A 24,380-nucleotide genomic window follows, 5' to 3' on the forward strand; every position below is an offset into this window, starting at 1 on the left:
TTAAATAGAGAAGGGGCTGTTGGGGCTGAAAATTTGAGTCCTATGTTTCCCTGCTGCCTGCTGGCTCCATTAGTGGCTGTCTGACCCACTGTCCATGTTATCAAAGGTGGATTTTAAACTACTTTGGATTTTCGGGGCAGTCAGAAGGCCAGTCTGAAGAGACATCTTTTCTGGCCTGCACGGAGCTTCGGCTGTGGCCCCAGTGACCCCAGTGGATGCTGGCTAAGCCACCTTTCTTGCGCTTCCCACCCCTTCCTCTCCAGAGACCCTCCTGTCTGTGCAGGGAGAGAGCATGGGGCCGCCTTCCACCCTGTGCCACATGCTTGGAGGTGCCTGGCACACGTTTTTCCTCCTGTGGAAGCTTGCCAGCCAGTTTTTAGCTGTGGACAGTTGTCCCAGCAGTTGCCATTTCTGCCGACTCCATAGGATGAAGGAGAGGTAAACATCGCTCTGCCCACGGTGATTGTTTAGCTGAGCCCCATCCCCGTCTCCAGGGCTCGGAGTTCCTTTGTCTGATGCAGACCATCAGTGGCAGAGGTGGGATGTTCCCCAGGACCGGGCGGCCCTCACACCATGTTCCCTCTATAGGCATGCATGCTGACTGTCCTGCTTGCACCTGTACGCTGGTCTGGAGGCGCATAGGCGATCCGTGTCTCCTGTGGAAGGTTCTGTGTCGTAGCTGGTCCCCCTCTGCTGCCTGTGTACTGATCCTGTGGCTCCTCTGCCGGCCACTGTCGGATTGTGGTGATGCCACAGGAGTCGCTCTTGTTGTATTTTATGCACAGAAACTAAATACTGGTGCATGAAAACTATTTGACGTCACTGGTACAACCGTTTTGGAAAATCGTTTGATACTGTGTTATGGAGTTGGAGATGTAGCCTTTGGCCACAGTGCCACTGCTCACGTGTGTCCCCGGAGTCCTGCACTTGTGTATGCTGGGACAGAGGGAAGCTTCTTCACAGTTGTGCCTCCCAACCACTGTCGTAGCTGGGGTTTTTTGTTTGTTTTTTTGTTTTGTTTTGTTTTTATTGTCACTGACAACTTCACTGCTCAGAATACTCACTTTCTCTGGGCAGCTGTTGCAGTAGCCCCAGACCCTGAATCACCTAATGTCCAGCAGCAGAGTGGGTAAACAAGTCACGGTGTGTTCTTGTTACGAAATTCCAGCGGCATACACATGCTTGAGCAGAAGAGGCAGATGCATGTGGCTGTGCGCTTTGTGGTTCTGTCCATGCCGTACGGGTGAGCCAGGCACATGGTGAGCCCAGCAGACCAGCTGCTCAAGCACATGGCGGGCAGTGTGGTGGCGGCCTCGGGCTTTCGGGACCCTGGCCAAGTTGGCTTTCTTGATCGAGGCAGAGGTTGCCAGGGTCGCTTTATCATCTTGTCCTACACATTTACATTTTACGTGCTTTTCTGTGTGAGCGCAGAAGGGTTGGAGTACTTGAGGGCAGACTATTTTATTTTACCATGCGCTAAGGGAGCTGGTCTGACCCACATGAGAGACGCGTGTTTGGTTGACATAGTTGGGTGAGCGAATATTTCTGGATGAGCGAGACACTCAGAATGGTTACGTTGTCAGTCTCTGCGTTTCTCTTGTAACTTGGATAGAGGCATTCCTCAGTTTGTGAGGAAAATGAACTTTTGGCAGGCTGTATATAAATCAGTTCCTGAGGTCATGGGAGCGTATGTTACTTAAAGCAAATGCTCACGCTCTGTGATTTATGGTTCCCTCCCTGCTCCTGCATTAATCAGGCCTTTGTTTATTGGGTTTGCTGAGTGTGGGGTAGAGTTCTGCTCAGGGGTGTGACCTCTTGGATCTATGGCCCTTTGCTTGTTCCCAGAGCCTGCTTCCGGGAGACTTCCTGGCAGGGTCAGAGGGCTGGGCTTGTAAGGCGTGATCTTAAAAATAGTACTTTCTTCTCATGAAGCACTGCGACGGAACTTGAAAGAAACAAGTTTTTTAGCTCATATTTTTATTTAAATGACTTAGAATAAATCAGTGTAAACTTAAAACTCACCGTAAACACCAATTCTCACATTCCTGGGGACATGTGTGTGTTCAATGCAAATCCTATTAAGTCCCAGAAGTAACTGGTCCCCTGACAATTCTTGGAAAGTCACTTTGTCTAAAGCACAGGTGTAAGTGGCCAGCGAGCCTCTGGAATACACTTTGTCAGAGGTCGTCTGGCCAGAGAGCAGCTGAGTCCATAGTCAGCAGCCTGCACCAGACAAGGGGTCAGGCAGGTAGGGGTTACGCTGGGGTTACGTAGTCCATAGTACGAAGCCTGCACCAGAGAAGGGGTCAGGCAGGAGGGGTTACGCTGCCTGCCCCAGGAGACATGCTCTGCTGCCTCCCCTATGTGCGTCCCCCGTGGGAAGGGGGGCCGTGGCAGGGGTGCAGTGGGTTGTGCCCGGCTCAGAGCCGAGGTCCAGGTCTTCCAGAAAGGGGTCTTGAGGTTGAGTTTCATGGGATTGGGGTATCTGTGTTTGTGAAGTGCAGCTGGGGAAGGGGGCGTGGCAGTGAGCAGGCAGGGGGTGTTTTTGGTGGCAGAACTCTCTGAAGCAGGACATAACGGCTTCTGGTTGGTGTTGACACGGTACGAGCGTGTTCTCTGAATGTGCCCGACCTGGAGCGGTTTGTTGCCCGTGAGATAGCTCGCGGGAAGGGAGCCACGTCCTGGCACTGAGGGATGAGCGCGCCTGCGGCCCCCTGCGGGGTTTGCGCCCCGGTTCCTGTGTTGGGTAACAGTTAATGTTTACTGAGGGTTTACTATGTGCGAAACACTGAGCTGCTTGTTTTATATTAATCCCATTTAATCTCAACCTGCAGGATAAATATTATGATTTCCATTTTATTAGGATGAACCCGAGGTACAGAGAGGTCAGGTCAGGCTCCCAGGGCCGTAAAGTCAGGAGGCAGTGAAGCCAGCTTCGCACCTGCTGAGCATGTGTCCCGGAGCCCACACCTCATTTCCCCAGAGTCCTCCTGTGCTGCAGGCTGTTGTGGGTCCCACTTTGTGGAATGATGTAGTTTCATTATTTTTCCTTTTCTGTTTCCAGAAATTAAGCATATTTCATATAACTCATTCCTGGGTGGTGAATATGGTAGTAGATTCTCATATTTTACTATACGTATTGAAAGTCTATAAACCAAGGGTTTATAATGGTTATGTTGGCCTGGAAATTTGCTGATAGAGCTGTACGAGCTGCATATAAATCAGCCTATCGTCAGAGAGGTGTGCTCTTAAAGCAAACAATCGTTGACTTATCCACTCCACCCTGCCACGTTCATTTAAGTGAATGTATTTTTTTAAACACCAGAGTTTTGGTGTTTTGTGGCTTTTTGTTTGCAGCAATAATAAAAGTCTTTCCTGACTGCCATAACCCTAGCCCAAATGCATTTTGTTTTGAATTCTTAATCCCTTAAAAACAAAGTTATAAATTTAAGGCTAGTATTCCCAAGTCTGCTTGGTGCTGTGACACAGAACTCTGAGGGGGTTTGACCAGGTGACCTGGGATAGGCAGGAGCTACGCTGCTTAAACCCTCCGTGTCATGGTCTGCCTTATAACTCACCAGTTTTGCTGGACTTTTTCGTGATTTTGTCTCCCATCCTAAGTTCCATGCCCCAATCTGTTCTGTATCAGACTCAACACAAAAAGGCCAAACACATAGGAACTACTTAATAAGCATTGTGAACAGCTTTTAGTAGAACTGCATGTATTTATTTTTTAAAGGTTTATTTATTTATTAGAGAGCGTGAGGGCCGGGGTGGCGGGGGCAGAGGGAGAGAAAGAACCTCAAGCACGCTCTGCACTGAGCATGGAGCCTGATGCGGGACTCGATCCCATGACTTGGAGCTGAAATCCAGAGTCGGATGCTCAATTGACGGAGCTGCCCAGGGCCCTTGAATGGGTTTTAGAATTTTAAAGTGTTCAACTAGGGGCGCCTGGGTGGCTCAGTGGGTTAAAGCCTCTGCCTTTGGCTCAGGTCATGATCTCAGAGTCCTGGGATCGAGCCCCACATCGGGCTCTCTGCTCAGCAGGGAACCTGCTTCCTCCTCTCTCTCTGCCTGCCTCTCTGCCTATTTGTAATCTCTGTCTGTCAAATAAATAAATAAAATCTTAAAAAAAAAATAAAGTGTTCAACTAAATTAATGAGAGATTTACTAATCTGTGTAAAGACAACACTTTTTTCCTTGAGAAATCATTTTTTATTGTCTGGAATTCATGTTAGTCATCTAGCATTTTAATTTAAAGGCATTTCTATGGCCACTAGCTCTTCTTCAGCTGAACATATCTTGAGGTAACTGTAGGTTCATGTGCAGTTGCAAGACATGATGGGGATTTCCCACGTACTCTGTTTTCCCCACCAGCAGCATCTTTTAAAGCCACAGTACAGCGTCAGCCCCAGGCTACTGACCTTGACACAGTCGGGATACACAACAGCTCCATCACCACAAGTGTCCTTCTTGCCCTCTATAACCGCACCTCCTCCCTCCCTCCCACCTCACCCCTCCTTAACCCTTGGCAAGCAGTAACTGTTCTCTGTTTTTGTAATACCGTCATTTCAAGAAGGTTCTGCAGATGCATCACAGAGCACGTCTTTGGAGATTGGCTGCTTTCGTTCAGTGTAACTGTCTGGAGAGCTGTCCAGGAGGTTGCGTGACTCAGCAGCTCGTCCCTTTTTATTGCCGGGCAGATTCCGGTGTGTGAGTGGAGCACAGATCATTTAACTGTTCACCTGCTGAAGGGCATCTGGGTTTTTTCCAGTTTGGGGCTGCTCCGAGTACAGCTTCATAAACGTTCACGCACAGGCAGTGTGTGAACGTGACTTCTCATTCCTCTGGGCTAAGTGTCCAGGAGGAGGGTTGTGAGGTCGGATGCTAATTGCATATTAGTTTTTAAAGAAACGGCTGAACTCTTTTCCATAGGAGCTGTATCACCTTACACTCGTACCAGCCGGGTATGAGTAATCATGTTTCTCTGCATCCTTACCAGCATGTGACGTCACCTTTTTTTTTTTTTTTTTTTAAAGATTTTATTTATTTGTTTGACAGAGATCACAAGTAGGCAGAGAGGCAGGCAGAGAGAGAGGAGGAAGCAGGCTCGCTCCCTGCTGAGCAGAGAGCCTGATGCGGGACTCGATCCCAGGACCCTGGGATCATGACCTGAGACGAAGGCAGAGGCTTTAACCCACTGAGCCACCCAGGTGCCCCCCCCCCTTTTTTAAAGCCATCCTGGCAGTGATATCTCATTGTGGCTTTATTTTGAATTGCCCTGATAAGTAATGACTTTGACCCTCTTTTCATGTGTTTATTGGCCATCATGTATCCCCTTTGATGCAGGATCTGTGTCTTTTGTTCATCTAATTGGAGTGTTTGCTTTTTGCTGATGAGTTTTGAGAGTTTACAAATTTAGATACTAGTCCTTTGTCAGATACTTGGTTTGAAAATATGTACTTTCACTCTCTAATTTGTCTTTCAACCTCTCAGTAGGATCTTCTGCACAACAAAAATTTTTAGTTGTGACAGAGTGTACTTTATCAATTGTTCCTTTAATGAATCATGCTTTTGGGGGACAGTGTGAGAACTCTCTGGCCCTAAATTCCAAAGATTTTCCTCTAGTTTTTTTCCTAAAAGTTTTGTAGTTTTACATTTTATATTTAAGTCAGTGATCCATTTTGAGTTAATTTTTGTGTAAGATAGGAGACTGAGGTCAAGGTTCCTTTTGCCCTGTGGATCTCCAGTTGTTCTAGTACCACATATTTAAAGACTCTGTTTCCTTCATTGAATTGCTTTTTATACTTTTGTCAAAAATCAGCTGGGCAGGGGCACCTGGGAGGCTCACCCAGTTAAGTGGCTGACTTTGGCTCAGGTCATCATCTTGGGGTTCAAGACCGAGCCCCACATTGGGCTCCCTGCTCGGGGTGGACTCTCGTTGTCCCTCTCCTTTTCCCTCTGTCCCATGCTCTGCACATGCTCTGTGTCTCTTTCAAATAAATACCAATTTAAAAAAAAAAACACAAACCTGTTGGGTATGTTTGGGAGGGTCTTTTTCTAGATTCTTCATTCTGTTCCATTGATCTGTGTGTCTGTCCTGCCAGTACCACACAGTTTTGATTGCTGTAACTATAAAATCCCAAAATCGGATGGACTGATTCCTCCCTCTATTCTTTTCTAAAACAAATGTTCTAGCTATTCTAGTTCCTTTGCCTTCCCATATAAATTTTAGGATAATCTTATCTATATTTCCAAAAAGTTTGGTTTGGATTTTGATAGGAATTTTGTTAAACTTGTATATCAACTGGGGGAGAATTGACATCTTTACAGTATTTGAATTGTTCAGTTGAGGAACATGGTATGTCTTTCCATTTATTTAGGTCTACTTTGATTTCTTTCATCCACATTATGTAATTTTCAGTACACAAGTCACCTAGGCATTTCTCTCTTTTGTTTACATATACAGTTGTGAATGACACTCTTTTTAATTTCAGTGTCCATGTGTTGACAGTACGTAGGAATATAACTGATACTTGTATGTTTTATCTTGTCTCCTGCCACCTTGCTGAACTGACGGGTTTATGAATTTTACTGTTCATTGCTCCCCCTGTTTATTGAACAGTTTGTGCGTGCCAGGCATTAGGTGAGGGCTTTCTGCCTGCTTGCTGAAGCCTGGGAGGCAGGGGAGCTGGCCTCTTGGCAGGTGGGTTAGTCAGTCACTCCATTTGTTCATCTGCAACGTATCTAAGGAGAACCTCTTGTGGGGGGATACAGGCGGGGGCTCCTGCCCGCCTGGAGCCTGCAGCCTGAGGCTGGCGTTACAGTAACGCAGATGGTTGTGTCACTTAATAAAACCAGTTCATTAGTTATACTTGAATTATCAGAGGCCGACTCAAACTGTGAGTGGGTGAGGCAGTGACACCTTAGCCAGCCCGATGGAGTGGGAGCATCCAGGGAGGGCTTCCTAGATGATGTCCATCTCCTAGGAAAGGTTTTTCAAGAAGCCAAACCATTCATTGCTTCTCACCAACTTGCATCAGCTTCTGAAATTCAGAGAGGCCTGTGATAAAAGCTCCCATGAAGAGAATTCCTGGCCAGAACTGAATGAAGTTCTCAGTTGCTGCTGTCTCTTTTGCTGCATCCCTCTGGCCCCCACACCTGTGGTTCCCACCGAGGGCACCAGGCCACCTGGGCCCCATGACCAGCCTGCTCTGTCCAGCCCTTCTTACTCAGCGGGCCCGCTGCCCGGCTTGGTGCTGTCCACCATGTCCTCCTTTGCAAACCTCCCGTCCCTTCATTCCCAGACCAGTAGTTTTCCTCCTCTCTGAAGGGTTCCTTTCCCCCTTTCTTGGGGAGATGGGTTGCAGAGTCCTTTGAGATGGAAAGGAGGCCCATGCAAGGACTGAGACGCAGGGAGTCAGGGCCGCTTTCTGCCAGTCTGTCTGGGAAAATCATCAGCGTCCCTCAGTTCTGGTAACTGTAACTACAGTAAGCTTCTGGCCAGTTGGGAAAGAAATCTACTACATAGAACTGTGCCACTCTGACAGCCTTCCAGGTGAAGACCCCCTGTACCTCTGAGAAGAAAAGGGATGGACCGTCACTGGGCACAGTGTCAGTCCCCGAACCGCGCTTGGTACCTCGGGGCTGCTGCTGGCTCGAGCCAGTGTGGTCCCAGCTCCCATGGCTCTCTACCCTCAGCAGGTCCCCAACCTGCCTCAGGAGTGAGGATGCTTCCTTCTCTGCCCCTTTTCCCACTGACTGTAGGAGAAGTCGCTTGTCTTTGAGGCTGCGTGGAAGAAGGAGAAGGACATAGTTTCCAAGGAGATCGAGAAGCTGCGCGTGTCCATCCAGACCCTGTGCAAGAGTGCGCTCCCCCTGGGGAAGATCATGGACTACATCCAGGAGGATGTGGACGCCATGCAGAATGAGCTGCAGCTGTGGCATAGCGAGAACAAGCAGCATGCTGAGGCCCTGCAAAAGGAGCAGAGGTGGGTGGGGGCTGGGGGCAGGGTGGATGCTGCAGAAGGAGCAGAGGTCATGGGGGCCCGGGGGCCGGGATGGTGTTGCAGAAGGAGCAGGGTGGAGGGGCTGGGGGTGGGGGGTTTGCTGCGGAAGGAGCAGAGTTGGGACCCAGGGTTGGGGGGCTGCAGAAGGAACATAGGTTGGTGGGGGACCAGGGGCAAGGCTGTGCAGAAGAAGCAGAGGTGGGTGGGGGTGGAGGCTCAGGGAGCCCAAGGGGATGCCTCCCAAGGAATCTCCCTACCCCTCTATCCCCCACCCCCCACCCCAAGGAAGTGTTTTCCTTCTGCATTTGTATGGCACAGGGCACACCTTTGCAGCCTTGAGGAGTTATGGCATTAACGTTCACACACAAGTGGTACAGGCAGTAAACAATACGGGGAACTTTGCAGTATGGGAATTATTGTTTTATGTGTCTTACCAAAATCCCCAAAGTTTGGTAACTGTTTGTACTTCGAAAGTATTTTAATTTTTTACTCTGAAAAGAAATAAATGCTGGTGAGCCCATTCTGAAATTGCTACTATAAAGGAAATATAATGGCTACTAAAAAGATATTTATTGTAGGGAAATGTTTGATGTTCTATGTTTATAATCAGGGAATCTGGAATGCATGACACTTTATTACTTGTTGTTGTCCAGAAACGACCTGAGTGGACCCAGTGCTTGTCTGCAAGCCCGGCGATAAAATGCTGTGTGATAAGAAAGCTGCTGTCTTTATTATCAGTCTGCTTACTCCTAAAAAGCCCTTAAAAGTTTAAATGTCTAGCATTAGAAGAGTTAGGAAATCTCCAAGAACTTTTTGGTGCCGAGCCCAGCATGGTGATTTGTCGGCCCTTCCTACAGCTGATTTTAGGTCTAAGAGATGCATGCAGATGCTTCTTCCTCAGTTGGTTGGACGACTGCCTTCGGCTCAGGTCATGATCCTGGAGTCCCGGGATCGAGTCCCGCATCAGGCTCCCAGCTCCATGGGGAGTCTGCTTCTCCCTCTGACCTTCTCCTCGCTCATGTTCTCTCTCACTGTCTCTCTCTCAAATAAATAAATAAAATCTTTAAAAAAAAAAAAAAAAAAAAAAAAGAACCTGAGTTTGCTTTGTGGTAGAATGGTTGGAAATCGTCACTCTTCGTTTGTTTTGTTTGTTTTTTATATAGAGTCTTTTTAAAGATTTTTATTAATTAGAGAGAGAGAGCAGGGGGAAGGACAGAGGGAAAGTGAGATGCAGACTTCTCTCCGAGCAGGGAGCCTGACTCGGGGCTCGATCCCAGAACCCTGAGACCATGACCTGAGCCGAAGGCAGATGTTCAACTGACTAAGCCATCCAGGTGTCCCCATCACTCATTTTTGTACTTATTTTGTATTTACATATTTAAAAAAACTAAAGGAGAGGCCAGTTTGATCTTTGCTTTCCCAAATATGTTCTAGGTTTTTCCTGGCAGGTAACCCGGCACTGAGAGGCCTCATGCCTGGAACTTGTGAATTGGAGGGGCCTGGGTAGGGAAGCCCTGGTGGTTGGACGAACCTGCTTGGGGGAAGGTGGGGTTCGTGTTGGGCTGCCGGGGCCATGGCCCTTGTTGGTAGCCGCGCTGCTCCCCTCCCTGCTGTCCCAGGGCTCTCTGCTGTATGTGACGTGAGGCTTTAGAAAGAGAATGCTGCTTAGTAGATTGGCATGTTTGACTTTACATTTGGCTGTGGGAGGGTAAAATAGTGTTTTTCCCAGGTGTGAGGACCTCATCCCTTTATATTCTTATCTGAGTGTGTTTATATTTTTACCCTTTTTCTTTGGATGCTGTGAATAACTTAACTTTTGTCATCTTTGATTGTTTCAATCAAGAAGCCGCTCTAGGGTGCCTGGATAGCTCAGTTGGTTGAGCGTCTGCCTTCAGCTCAGGTCATGATCTTGGAGTCCCGCATCAGGCTTCCGGCTCCGCGGGGAGTCTGCTTCTCCTTCTGACATTCTCCCCTTTTATTCTCTCTCTCTCTCTCACTGAATAAATAAAATCTTTAAAGAAATCAAAATAAAAAACAGCTCTAAGCTGAGCCCGGCGCTCACGAGCTCCTGTGTTGTGTCCCACCAGCATCACAGATGGTGCGGTTGAGCCCCTGAAGGCCGAGCTGGCTGAGCTGGAGCAGCTGATCAAAGACCAGCAGGACAAGATCTGTGCCGTGAAGGCCAACATCCTGAAGAACGAGGAGAAGATTCAGAAAATGGTCTACAGCATCAACCTGAGCTCAAGAAGGTGAAGCTCACATGTTTCCAAAGCTGGAAGTCCTCCTCAGTCTGAAAATAAAAAGGAAGATAGAACGTCACCACTCTCTCAGTTCAGTTTTCTGAGAAAATGAAGCTTTCCGTGTCCTCCCTCCAAGGTGCAGAGCTCTGAAAACGCAGGCACATCCATGTGTTGAGGGCCATGTTCTGTCCCCTTCCTCCAGTGGGGGTGTTGCCTGCCGTGCGGACGTGTTCTCTGCGTCTCTGCGCGGCCAGTCGTGCTCAGGGCCATGCCAGAAGTCGCCAGCAGGTGAGTGGAGGTGGCACGCGAGGAAGCTGTGTCCTCGGTTTCAGTTTTTAGGGCTGGTGACAGGAACCTGAAGGGAGTAGAGTGAAGGGTGGCTGCCTTCTGACGGCACTTACAAACAGAAATGGGGCCTGACCATGAGTCCGCTCTGTTTGGAGTTCATTTCCCCTTGGAAAGGGTTCATTTCAGTCTCTATCTTTACAAGATACACCTGAGTTTTTTTTCTTAAAGCTCTTTGCATCTGTGTATACCTTTTTGTCATTTTCTCATTCGTCCCTATGGCCTCTTGCTTGTGTTTGCAGCCTTAAAGTTCATATATTTAGGAGATTTCAGTATGTCCTTCATGGACATTCGGCCCCAGGATTTTCCCCACGTAGGTAGCAGTGAGCTGCTGGGCCCGTGGCCTCGGTGTCTTTCCTGGTCCTTCCTGTAGATGTGCTTTCTAGAGAGGCCTGTAGCTCGAGGCAAACAGCTGAAGGAATACTTCAGGGGACACACCAATTTACAACATTTTTTTGATGTTACCATTTTTTTGGAAATTATTTTGTAAAGCAACTTTTTTTAGAATGTGGTTTATATTAAGTTTTTCACTCACATTTGATAATTGTAAATACTAAAAGAAGTCTGAAGTTTGTATATAAAGGATTCCAGTGTTTGGAGGCATACGGTTCATATGGTCTGGGTCCTGATGCTATTATTTCTAGACACATACGGTGTGAACCATGCAGTGCCATTTAAATGTTAGAATTGCCTGAGAAAGTTCTTCTTCTTTAAGTCTTAGCACAAATGCACAGATTAGGTTTCCTTACTGTCATTTCCAAAAGAAATCCTTTTCTGAGGTGGTTATGTGATTTTACCAAGCTGAATCAGTTTAAGATCAGATTATAAAACTCTGCTGTTTTGACACATTGGTCACTTGGTCATTTCTATGCTGCACTGTAAAACTGATCAGATTGTACTAAATGCATTATTGGAGGCGGGAGGGTGTCCGTTAACAAGTCCCCCATGTACTTGTCTCTCTCCTTCGGATTTGAATGACTTAGACATAACCCTAAATGGACTGTTTTGCTTCAAGATGTGTTTGCCTTTTATGAATTTGTACATACGAATAGGATTTTTGCACTGCAAAAAAAATTGCATACATTTTATGTGAGTAAAATTTTGTATGAAGTAGTTTATCGAATTGTATCATAAAATTTATTTTTATTTTACACATAAATCATTAAAAACAGTCACATATTTTTTCTATAAGTGTATGGGTTGCACAATTCAGTTCACAGCTAGAGAAAATATAAGCATTTGGATTTTTGTATTTTCACATGTATATTTTATTTTTCTTGTGAAGAAAGTTCAGGGAAATTTATCTTTTCATTCCTATCATGACACTTATCCATGTTCTGTATAAATTAAAGCTTTATAAGACTGATAAGCATTTGTCAGAAATTTCAAGGTCACTCATGAAGTTTTAGACAGTCTCTGTGATGATTATGGTATCAGAGACACATTTAGTCCTGATATTATCTGTTACTTTGAGAAAGTATGCAAGGGGGTTATTAAGCCTTTAGCTCTACTTTGGCTTGGACCTTTCCAGAAAGTATGGGATCTCACTGTGGAATTTTAATCTAAAAGTAGAGCTGACATTAATTTATATTCAAAGAAAAACGTGTAAACCTTTGGGGAAAAAATTCAGGACTAAAATGTGAACTTTCTGCTTTGATAGTCATGCTTATTTTTCTTTTCAATAAGCAATTTAAACAAATACTGGTGACAGGTTGGTGACGAGAGATGATGTCACTCAGTGACATGGAGTGTGTTTGGGATGTTGGGTGGTCTGGAGTCCCACCCTGCGTCCCGACAGGCGCCTCAGAGGTGCTTGCCTTCCTTGTCTGCGCTGTGCCGAGCTGACTGCGTCTATCTGCTCTTGGCGCGCAGGGTCAGGGCACACGAGTGGATCAAGGGCAGCAGGGCTAGACCAACCTGTGTGCGAACATGCATATGTCCATGGTCACAGGCTTGGCATGACCAGCTGCAGGAGTTTCCACGAGCATCGGCTTCAGTGGAGGCCATGCACAAGACCATGTGTCGGCGTGCCCGCTGCGAGAGTGTGCCCAGCTCCAGGATCTTCCATGCGTACCCAGCGATGCCTCCCCAGGAGCCAGCCACAGCCTCAAGGGCAGGAGGTGGGAGGCGGGAGTGTCCCGTCAGGACCAGAGAGGACTTGTGTGATACCCTCGGGCTCTGAGTTGAACGGTCTCACGATGCACTTTATATAAACCTTTTCTATTTTCCCAAAAGGTGTCTTGGTAAGTGTAGTTTTACCAGCCTTGCAGTGGAGCAGAAGTGAGGCCCTGTTTGCTTGTTTTGGGGGTTTTCATGAAGGAAGATTGGGAAGGACTTTTTTTTTTTTTTTTTAATTTGGCTAGAGAAGGGAAATGTGAATGGTTTTTAAACTGTAACCTTTTTAAGCCGTATTTAGAGCTGAGTTCTAGATTGATGATCAGCTTCTTAAACCAGGCAAGTGGTCATCCTGGTAAGAAAACGGGGTTCAGACAGTGCAGTCCATGAACCATAAGGAAGCTGGGCCCAGTGAGGTGGGTGGGGAGGTGGTGGGGCTCTGTAAACACCTGTGGTCCCAGCGCCTGCTGCTTTTTCCTGAGACCCCAGTGCCTCCTGCCAGCCTGTCGGGAGGGGTGGAACAGTGGGGCCAGCACACCGGACCTCCCAGCGCCTGTGCTGGCCTCTGTGGTTCTCTTACGTCTCCGTGCAGGTCTCAGGAACAGCTCTGTGATGCTGCTGTCACCACGATAGAGCAGTTAGGTTTCCCCACCAAAACCTCCATCAAGGCCAGTATTCTACAGGACGACACCAGCTGGTGTGTGCAGGACTCTGTGCCAGGTCATTGGTGTGGGCACTTGCGGTGCTTACAGTCCCCGCCCAGGCTCTGGGGGTGCTGGCAGGCCCCTGGAGGGTGGTGACCATCTTGATCTGCTCAGGGCACGTGCAGCTCTCAAAGTGAGAATTTAACAGCATCCCCCTCCCACCTGCAGCCACAATTTGGACAGCAGACGACATGCCCCTCTTCCTATTGGAAACCTGTCATGCCTGGTGGAGTGTGGCTGCCAAGAGGGAGCAAGGGCGCTCGGGTGCCCACGGAGCGCTATGTGACGCACAGCAGGGTCCACTGCTGAAGTTAGTAAGCTGGATTGGGAGGATGTGCTCTCAAGACCTCGGACACCTGGCAAGGTTTCTGCTTCTCTGTGGGCAGACGTGGGAGTGTGTTTGCCTTCATCGCTGGTGGAAGGACCTTGCCATAAAGGCTCCTGTCTATGAACCGATGTTGCCCTGAAGCAAATTCCTGGTGGGTCTGTTCTCTCTGACGTCTTTCCTGGTGATCTGGACAAAGCTGGGGGAAGTGGCTCTGTAATTCACAACTGGTGTGAACAAGTGGGCAGGCCCCAAGTGATGAAGCATCAACTCAGGACATGGGAACATGAAGCTGGGCCAGCCCTGACTTGGTGAAAGATGACAGGAAGAACCGTGAGGACACGGATGTCCAGGCGGTACCACACTTGGAATGTGATGGGCGGGAGCATCAGTGGAAACCTCCCCACCCCACCATGGCCACCGTTGTTCTCTGAAGAAGCCAGGTGCTTCGATCTTGGGAGGCACTGGAGGACGTGAAGCCTGGCTGGACCTGTGCCACTGCCTGCTAGTCCAGGATCCCTTAGAGCCCAGCAGGACAACCTGGTGACAAGGTTATGTGTAAGAATGATTTTTTTTTTTAATTTGTTTTTTTTAAGAAACTTACCCTTTCGGGGCGCCTGGGTGGCTCAGTGGGTTAAGCCGCTGCCTTCGGCTCAGGTCATGATCTCAGGGTCCTGGGATCGCCTCTCTCTCTCTCTCTCTCTCTCTGCCTGCCTCTCTGCCTACTTGTGATCTCTGTCTGTCAAATAAATAAATAAAATCTTAAAAAAAAAAAAAAGAAAGAAAGAAAGAAAGAAACTTACCCTTTCTGGGGCACCTGAGTGGCTCAGTAAGTTAAGCATCTGCTTTCAGCTCAGGTCATGATCCCAGGGTCACAGGATTGAACCCTTTGTGGGGCTCTCTATTGAGCAAGGAGCCTGCTTTTCCCTCTACCCTTCTGCCTGCTTGTGCTCACTGTCTCTCAAATAAATAAATAAAATCCTAAGAAAAAAATGCAAGTTATTGAAACAGCATTAATCAACTTCTGACTAGATATATAAATTGGGAATTTAGTGTCGGATAAACATGGTATTTCAAAGGAGAAGCATTTCAGATTGTTGTCCAAATATATGATATTGGAGCATATGGTCATACATATGGCAAAAATGAAGTTATATTCTTGCCTCTTACCACATATAAAAACAAGTTCCCCCAAAATTAAAGAACTTAAAAAATATGAGAATACTAGAATGATTGAAGAACATTTTGTATTTATCATATTTGTAGATATGTTTTATTTATTGACATGCTAATACATTTATGTTATTATACTTTTATTTTGTGAGAGGTAATATATAGGAACAAAGCACCTAGGAGAGAGCAGAGTGAATGCTAAATGTGTTTTGGAGTGAAGAAGAACTTTCTAAAATAGACATAGTTTTCAGAAGCCATAGGTGAAAAAAAATCAACAATAAGCTCATAAGAATTAAACGCTTCTAGCCAAGCAAAGGTTAAAAAAGAAAAAAAAAAATGATGTCCCACTGGGAGAAGTATTTCAACATCTCTAGCGGAGGTAATAGTCATAGTAGACAGACTTCTAATAGTAAGAAAAATACTTAGACGCAGTTGGATGACGGAACAAGGATAGAGTTTTCAGAAGAAGTGCATGAGACCTGTGTTTAACCTTACAGTGGGGAAACAACATGGCCGGGAGTCTGGAATCCAGACAGACAGCAGTTACCTGGGTGGGAATCCTGGTCAGGGGGCCTGCCCTCGGCCTGTGGACGCTGCATGTACTAGCTTGTGACTGGACAAGTGGCTTGCCTCACTTTCCTGTGTTTGGGTCAGTCTGCGGGGCGCCTGCTTTATGGTGTGTTGTCGGAGGGTAGTTGCATTACTGGTTGTAGAGCACAAAAATAGACAGTCGGCCCACAGTACGCTCCACACAGATACTGCCTGCTGTTCTGATCTCTGTTCATACCACACCTGCATAGTTTTCAGCTGGTGAAAGTTAGATTATATTAATACACGGTGTGGTTGAGGATATAGTGGTGTGAATTGTCCAGTTCTTTTAAAGGGTATCTTGGAAGTCCTTCTCAAAATTAAAGACGGGAATATTTTCCTGATCCAGTAGAAAGCTGAAACAGACATGACCGTTGTCTTCAAATACAAGGTCTGGAGAGGGGGAGGAGGAAGCTGTACTCTGTGGCTGTAGGACTGACTCATGGGTGAGAAATTTGGAGTGATAGACCTTGGGTCTGAATAAAGAAGGAGTCTCCTCTCATACAGGATGGTTCCAAGATGATGTAGATGGTCTAGGTAGATAGTGAGCTCCCCATCACAGGAGGTGTACAAGCAGAACTGGTCAACCAGTTCTCAGGGGTACTGCTGAGGATTCCACTGGTTGCCCCCATGGCTACTACCTGGCTTTGCCTACCCCGATAAGCAATAAACCACCCCACCATCCCAGGTCTCCTGCCCAGCCCCTTAACTGGCCTAGCGGCTGACCCAACATGTTCACGGGCTTGAGCTTCAGGAGCCTCCCAGCCTAGCCTGGCTGTCGTCGCTGCCTCTGTGAGGCCCCTCGCACTGCATACAGTGTGCCCTCCTCCAGCTGGAGGAGGTTCCTGTCCCTGTTCGCCCCTGAACAGACACTACCTTCTGGGGCCTTCTTCTGGGCCCTGGGAAGCCAAGGGGACGTTGCATGCAGTTTGGGGACCAGATATGCCTCTCCTGGAGCAGGTACTGATCTGGACAAATGCTTTTGCTGGTTTTCCTGCCCCCCTTGCAAGCGGCCTATTGGAGAGCCTTCTGGGATTGTCGTTTAAACCGTGGGGCAGCAACGGCCTTTGCGGTCACATGCCTGCCTGGCACTGGCTGGGGGCCTGGGTTGGCTGCAGGGGCCCTGTAGGTTTTCAGTGCTTTGAACCTCAGTCAGGGCTAGAAATGCCCCAGATGCTGTTTTGGGGGGGCTTCAGGAAAAAAGACCCCTCCTGGTGGGGAACTATGTACAAAGATCCTTCACTCCCACTTTGCCACATGAGCCTTTCCAGGGCTGGGGGACAGCCCTTCTACCCACTTTACAGATGGGAAACCGAAGCTGTAGGAGCAAGTTACTGGCCTCTTCCGGCTCTGAGTCCCTGGCACCTTTGGGGTAAATGGGCCAGGGGTGAGCTGCAATGAGCGTGGCTGTCCCAGGGCCCCGGGGAGCCTTCGGGAAGGGGCTGCTGCCGGATGCCCTGCTCCAGACCCCATCCCCAGGGTGGCCCTTGGCACTCGGCCCAGCCACTCGAGGGCCCCCGGCTGCTAGGTGCCTCCAGTACTGTAGGGACCCAACAATGTGTTTTCACTTCTTCTATAATCAGAAAGTAGAGCGAACTTCTAGGTCAGAGTAGATGTTTTAATAGATGCTATTAATATATCGACACAGTTGTATAATAGAATTTTTAGTAATTTCTGTGGAGGAAGGGCTCACAAAGGCCCAAGTTGTAATGTGAGCACCGGGGGACTTGTACTGGGCCCCTGTGTGGCTGGACCCAACCTAGAGCTGGCCTCACTCCCCTCCCCGTCCAGTATGCACCCCCGGAGCCCGGCAGAGCTGCCTGCTTCTGGTGGGTTTTCCCTTTCCAGGGATTATGGCTCTGAAGGCAAGTGCCTTTGGGGCAGTTTCAATACAAACATGGGGATGCATTTAAAAATAGAACATTCAAAGAAAAACTCCCAAACCACAGATTTTAAGTGTGCAGCTCATTCAGATAGTTGTGAAATCAGAGCCTTGGCCATGGACTTGACTGGGGCAGCCTGAGGCGCTGTGCATGCCCCCTGCACCCCGCCCCGTGTCCCCGGCTGCCCTGGCCCCATGGCCCCTGCTGTCCCATGGGGCCTGCACACCAGGCCTGGCTCATCTCCTGCAAAACCGTTTGTGTGTCCCTGTCTTTACAGCTGCCCCGACAGCCGTGTGGGGCTAAAAGGCCTGGGTCCCTCTGTGGCAGGATGAGGAAGGTCACAGTTTGTAAGGGGCAAGGTGGTCTCTGGGGTGAGGTGGACCATGCTTGTTGGGGTTCCTCTCACTATCCATCCCCTTAGCCATGGGGCGCCTCCTGCCCCTCCAGGCTGCTCACAGACCCCCAGATGGTGACACCCCAGGTCGCTCGCACAGGGTGGGCTGGAGCTGTTCAGTCCTGCGAGGGTTACCCTTCAGGAATTTTGGGGAGAACTTACAGTAAAAACAAAGGCAGTCGATCCTGAAAATACATCACTTAGTGACCTTCCACATTTTCTGCTTGTCAGAGCCCCTGAGGCTCGTCAGAGCCCCTGAGGCTCGTCGTAGCCCGATGGCTCATCTCTCTCCTGCGACTGGTCCAGTCCTGTCCCCTTCAGCCCCAGCGGGAGTCTGGTCCCACGGACGATGACGGTGCATGCTGGCTTGGGATCTTCTCCCTCTCTATTGCCTGTGGACAGTACAGACACACGCAGGGATGCCTTCCCGGATTCAAAACTACCTTTCAGCCCAGCAAGGAGCCTGCTTGTGTCACCACAGGGCATGCAGTCCCTGTCTGCGGGTCTTTCCGACCTCGCTCTGCTCTTGCTTAGGAAAGAAAGGAATGAAAGCACCAGCCCACATTCACAGCACAACCACACTTGGGAATCGCAGCCTCTGGCTATGGGACAGGCGTTCAGCAAAATCAACAAGAGCCTTTTCTGGGGCTGATTGTATGGAACTGATGGTAAACAGTACCGTGTGTGATTTCTGAATTGTGTGCTACACATCTTTATGTCGGTCATGTTTTTAAAAAACTTCCGTATTATTTCTTTTTTTTTTTTTTTTAAGATTTTATTTATTTATTTGACAGACAGAGATCACAAGTAGACAGAGAGAGAGAAGGGGGAAGCAGGCTCCCTGCTGAGCAGAGAGCCCCATGTGGGGCTCGATCCCAGGACCCTGAGATCATGACCTGAGCTGAAGGCAGAGGCTTTAACCCACTGAGCCACCCAGGCGCCCCGAAAAAACATCCGTATTATATCACCATTAATCTTTATAATGAACCTCCCCTGAACTAGGGGAGGAGACAGTCTCTGGTTTGGGTCTCCTCCCCCTTCAGGACACCCCCCAGAAATCTCCCTTTGTGAGTGGGATTTTCCTCCCCTCCCAGACCAGCTTCTGCCATGACTGGTCCTTCAGGTGGCATTTCCCCTGAGCCCAGCAAAATCACCTCTTGAGGTCACAGCTTCAGGCTCCATTTTCTGGAACAGGTGCACTGGGGGGCTCCAGATGTGGCCACCTTCCCCTTGACTGAGCAGGCACCAGGCTGCTGAGGTTCTCCTAGGGGTGTGTCCAGAATCGGAAAGAGCCCGAGGACTGGGGTTTGGGGGGATATGGGACGGGGTGGGGGGCACTGCAGACTGAGCAGAACATGCCTCATCAACTCCAGGGAAGATCCACGCTGCCCCCACCCAGGGTGCTGCCACCTAGGGAGGCAGGGCAGGGGCGGTGATGCCAGTGTCCTTCCCTGACCACCAATACCTTCGTTGACCGTGTGTGACGGGCTTCGGGCCAGTGGCGGCACTGAATGGATTAAAAGTTGGGTGGGCGCCAGTTTTCAAACTGACCCCCTGACAGCGACTGCTGCTTCCATCTCAAAGACCTTTGTGGTTCTAGCTTTCTGCTTGCTTAATACTTGTTCAGTTAGAAAGCTGCTCCAAGGAGGTAGACGTGGCTCATTGTCACACCTTCTGAAGCCAACCACCACCCACATGCCGCTTGCTGCTGTCTCCTCTTTAAAACGTGTTTTGCAATCTCGTCTATTTTTTTTTTTAAAGATTTTATTTATCAGAGAGAGAGAGAGTGAGTGCATGAGCAGGCAGAGGGGCAGAGGCAGAGATAAGCAGGCTCCCTACTTAGCAAGAAGCCTGATGCAGGACTCGATCCCAGGACCCTGGAATCATGACCTGAGCCGAAGGCAGTGGCTTAACCGACTGAGCCGCCCAGGTGCCCTGAATCTCATCTATTCTTTATGCATTTACAATGCATACACAAAAGCACACATGCATGCTCTTGGGATCATACAGTTTCTATTGCAATGTCACTTTGATGTCTTATTGTGAATAAACAGTTTGTTCCGTTTCCCCCTTTTTCCCAGGTCTTCTCTTCGCCACAGTTTGAATGGCTGCATACTATTTCATTGAATGGAGACCTTATCGTGGTTCCATTGCAAATATTTTCTCAGCCCATCGTAATTTATCCTTTGGCTCTTTGACAGATTACCCCCCTACCCCTGGGTCCTCCTATTCTTGACTTATGATTTGGCTGCGTCGTGGTGAGAGAAGGTTCCCTGCCTGGTCCCCACCCTCTGAGCCTCACACGTACTCCAGTTCATAAAAGCTCCAAGTAGTTTTTTTCAACAATTTTTCACTTTCTAGGGTGTAACAAACAACACCTGACATGTCATTATCCCCCTCCCTTTTTTTTTATTGTGGCCAAATACACATAAAATGCACATTTTCATCATTTTTATGTGTCTAGTGCAGTGGCATTAACTACGTTTGTGCTGTAAATGCTCATCACAGTCCGTCTCCAGAATGTTTTCATGTCCCCATGAAACCCTGACTCCCCAGCCCACCCGCAGCCCCCGGCGCCCACCCATCCGCTCTCTGTCTCCGTGAGTGGGACGGCTCTAGGTTCCTCGTGCAACTGCAAATGTGTAGTCCTTATCCTTCTGTGGCTGGCCTGTTTCAGGGGACATGGTGTCTTCAGCTTCATGTCTTCCTGTGGGTCAGGATCTCATTTCCTAAGGCTCACAAATGTTTCTTCATGCCGATGGGCCGCATTTTGTTTAACTCTTCATCCATCCTTGAACACCCAGGCTGCTCTCACCTTTGGCTCTTGAAATACAGCTGCTGTGAGTATGGGTGTGCAAAATCTGCTTGTGTCTGTTCTTTTGGAGACACACACAGCATTGGAGTTGCTGGATCATATGGGGAGTCTGTTTGCAGAAACTCTGCTCTGTTTTCCACAGCAGCTGCACCTTTTTGTGGTCCCACCAGCAGGGCACCGGGTCCAATCTCCCCACATCCTCGCCCACACTGCTTATTGTCGTGTTTTGTATACTTTGGAAAGGAATCCCGGGCACCGTGTTGTAGGTAATATGCCTGTTCCGTCAAGCCCGTTGGTTGTCTTATCCGAAGTCAGATTCTTGGAGATGCTTTTCCTGCTTGATTCTTCACTTCCTAAGAGATGTATTTTAAAGTCTCGCACCCACTGTGATAGTTAATGGAGTTCTCCTTGGGACGTGTTTTCATCCTTTGCCTTTAAATCTCTCTGAATTTTCATATTTTAATTGTGTCTCTTGTAAGCATTCTGTCGGGCATTCTGTTTTCACCTGCAGAGTGTGTTCCATTTGGATGTACCATATGGTCTTATTACATGGGCTCTATTTTTCCCACTTTCCGTGTTTTCTCAGCTTCACTTTTTTTTTTTTCTTTGCCTTGTTTTGGAAAAGGAAAGATTTTTACCCTATTTTTTTGTATACCATTTCCCTAGATATGTCTAGTTTGAAAGCATAACTTTCAAATTATGGTTGTTATTTTTAAAAAAGATTTTATTTATTTGAGAGAGTGAGAGAGCATGTGCATGCATGGGGGGGGGCAGACGGAGAGGGAGAAGCAGACTCCCTGCTCAGCGGGGAGCCTGATGCAGGACTCGACCCCAGCACCCCAGATCATGACCTGAGCTGAAGGCAGATGCTTACCTGAGCCACTCAGGTGCCCAACATACAGTTGTTATTTTAATGGTTACCTTAGCTGCTTTGAACTCCTTACAGCTTACAAAGCCTATGATTAATCCCTATCTTTAGCTTTCTTCCAACAATACAAGCACAACCCCAGCTGATAGGCTGTAGTAGCTGGTCTTTTAATCTTACCTTGCTTTTTTCAGCTCACTATTTGCTTTGTTGTTGCTTAGGCAGCCACATTTTGTCCAAATTTATTCACATATTCACTGATATCTGCTCATCATTCTGTCCTGCATCTCAGACCTTCCATCTGGGGTCTGATTATTCCTTGTAAAATTGATCCCTTAGAATTGTCTCTAAAGAACACATGAAGCAGCGAGCACAGTTGGGTGGGCATAGGTCCCAACGGCTCCCGAGGGCTGCTGGAGTCCATGGAGGCCGTGTTGCCCTCAGCCACGCTGCCTGCCTTCAGGGGCGCCCCCCCCCCCCATGCCCGGGCCACGACATCCGACATCCCCATCCCCCAGGCTGTGGGCGACCTTCACCATCCCCCTCCCTCCCTAAGCCGTGGTACTAAAGCTGGGCCTTAAACTCAACAGACTTCCTACAGGAAACGCACACACACGATCACACAGCCGCTAAGGTTGCTTTTATGGACATTTCCCCAAGAACTATTTCTCTCTGGAAAAATAAATGCGCAGGATGTAATGAAAACCACTCTGTGTGTATGTTGGCCTGGGCGCTTCTTAATTGCTTCACCAAATGGGCCACCAAATAAAGAAATGAAGGCCGGCTTTGTTCACATCCAGGAACAATGATCCTTATTAATTGTAACCCAGGGCATTCTTCTGTTACTTTATGGATTCAGAAGCAGCCAGCACACACCCTGGGCCATGACTCCAGCGCGGCCACTGCTATGGGGAGATGTCCAGGGGTGGCCCTGGGTCCCCTGGATCAAGACTGCTGAAGGTTGAGGCAACTGTGTTTTTTGGCTATGACCTTTGAGAAAATAAAATAAATTCATCTTGTGTTCAAACAGCAGAAAAATTGATTTCTGAGAAAAAGTTACCAAAGCAATGCACTGGTGAGCAATATGGCAGAGAGGAGCTCTGTGGGTGTGTTGGCTTCTCTGGCCCTTTTCCTGTTCCCCTTGGTCCAGTTCTTTGGCGGGGCGGTGGGGTGGGGAACCACCAGGCTCTGGTGGGAGCCCCCATGGTTGGTCGAGGCCCACAGCAGGGCACTCAACAGCTCTCCCGGGCATGGATATAGCATGTGAGCCAAGACGTGGTCTCTCCCGCAGCTGCTGAGCTAAGTGTCCGATGATGTGTGATGTTGCCACGTGCAGGAAAGTGTCACCGTGGAGGCTGCACATGGAGGAAAGCAAGCCCGAAGGTGGATGAGACCAAGGGCGAAACTTAGAGTTCCAGCAGTCAGCTATGCCCAAACACCAGCCCGTCCTGGACATCCCTGTTCTACAGATGTCTTCATGGGTGCGATGGTTCCATTTTATGTCGACTCGGCAAGGCTGTGGTCCCCAAGTTATGTGGTGTGTTGCCAGTCTAGAGTTGCAGGGAAGATATTTTGTAAATGGGATTAGCATCTACAATCAGTGGACTTTACATGAAGATTGCCCTTAATAATTGGGGTGGGCCTCATCTCATCAGTTGAAGGCCTCACTGGCAAAAATCGGTTTCTCTGAGAAAAAGCAGTTCTCCCTCAAGCCTGCAGCATACAAACTCTGTCTGAGTCTCTAGGCTGCCAGCCTGCCCTGTGAATTTTGGACTCAAGACTACAACATCAGCTCCTGTCTGAGTTTGCAGCCTGCCAGCCTGGATTTCAGACTTGCCAACCTTTGCTGTCATCTGAGCCAATTCCTCAAAATAAATCTTTTTGCATATGTGTATATGTGTATAGTATATAAATGTGTGTGTTATGTGTATGTCTTGATATATCACATACATACACATAGAAATGCACACACAAACACAGGCACGCACACACACACACACACACACACACACACATCCTGTTGGTTCCGTGTCCCTGGGGAACCCTAAATGATTATGTGATGGACACACATTGTCCATCACAATGTGTGTTCTCCCTTAGGTGAGGGATGGAATGCCCAGGTACTTCTTCCTCTCTTGCCTCCCTGCATGGTGGTTCTAAAGCCTGAGGACATCAGCAGCATCTGCTTCGCAGGTGATGATACTTTTTGTCTGCAGTTTTGAGTTGAGACTCTCCTTTGCAATGGCAAGTCCTGACAAATCATGCACCCACTGTGTGAGGGAGGGAAACCTCCTCCTCCTCCATGGACCGCGGCCAAGACTCTTAATTATCCAAGTGGTCAGGCTCTGCCAGTCAATACAGGCCTGGAGCAGGGGCCCCTGGGCCAGAGAAACCTGACCCTGGCCAACTGGCTGGCCAGGATTCTGTCACAAGAACGTGAACTGAGAGCCCTGTGGTGGAGGTGGCTGCCTGAGCTGATGGCCACGTGGGGTCAGGCTGGACTTTCTGACTCTGTGAGACCAAGGGTCTCACGCTCAGAGGGGCTGATGCTCAGAGAAGGCCAAGGGGCATGGGCAGAGGAGAGACTGGTGAGCTGTGAGAGGGAGAGCAGGAGGGTCTGGGTGCCAAAGAGAGAGTGAGCCATCGGGACAGGGCCAGACCAAGGCTCAGGGAGATGGTGAGAGGCAGAGATGGACGGACAGAGTGACAGGGGGGTCAGAGGAAAGGCAGAGACTGAATCGTCCAAAGTTAGTTGCAGCAATGTGTGTCCATCACCCCCTGCAATCCTGGAGGTGACACTGACGGTCCTGACTGAAAGGTGGGCAGGCTCCCTGCACCCCTTGAGCTGCAGAACTGAGGGACTTCTCTAACCACTGAAGTGTAGTGGCTCCCACCTGGCTCTCTCCCTCTCTTGGACACTTGCC

At 48.6% G+C, this 24,380-nt stretch overlaps 1 protein-coding gene across 6 annotated transcripts in view; it reads left to right on the top strand.

Annotated features, from left to right (window-relative positions):
• The window catches only part of TRAF3IP1 (TRAF3 interacting protein 1), a 68,888-nt gene extending 45,570 nt beyond the window's left edge, over nt 1-23,318 (top strand). For 3 of the 6 annotated variants that reach the window (XM_059393833.1, XM_059393831.1, XM_059393832.1), the window contains 2 exons: nt 7,768-7,991; nt 10,097-12,249. In XM_059393833.1, the coding sequence (XP_059249816.1) occupies nt 7,768-7,991; nt 10,097-10,262 (390 nt within the window). In that variant the 3' untranslated portion in view covers nt 10,263-12,249. Of the gene's footprint in view, nt 1-7,767; nt 7,992-10,096; nt 12,250-12,545; nt 14,297-22,747 lie in introns of those variants that run through there. The other 3 variants (XR_009403084.1, XR_009403085.1, XR_009403086.1) reach the window with 3 other exon arrangements.
• Nucleotides 23,319-24,380: the final 1,062 nt, after the last annotated feature.

This window comes from Mustela nigripes, chromosome 3 (assembly GCF_022355385.1).
Source record: "Mustela nigripes isolate SB6536 chromosome 3, MUSNIG.SB6536, whole genome shotgun sequence".
NCBI lineage: Eukaryota > Metazoa > Chordata > Mammalia > Carnivora > Mustelidae > Mustela > Mustela nigripes.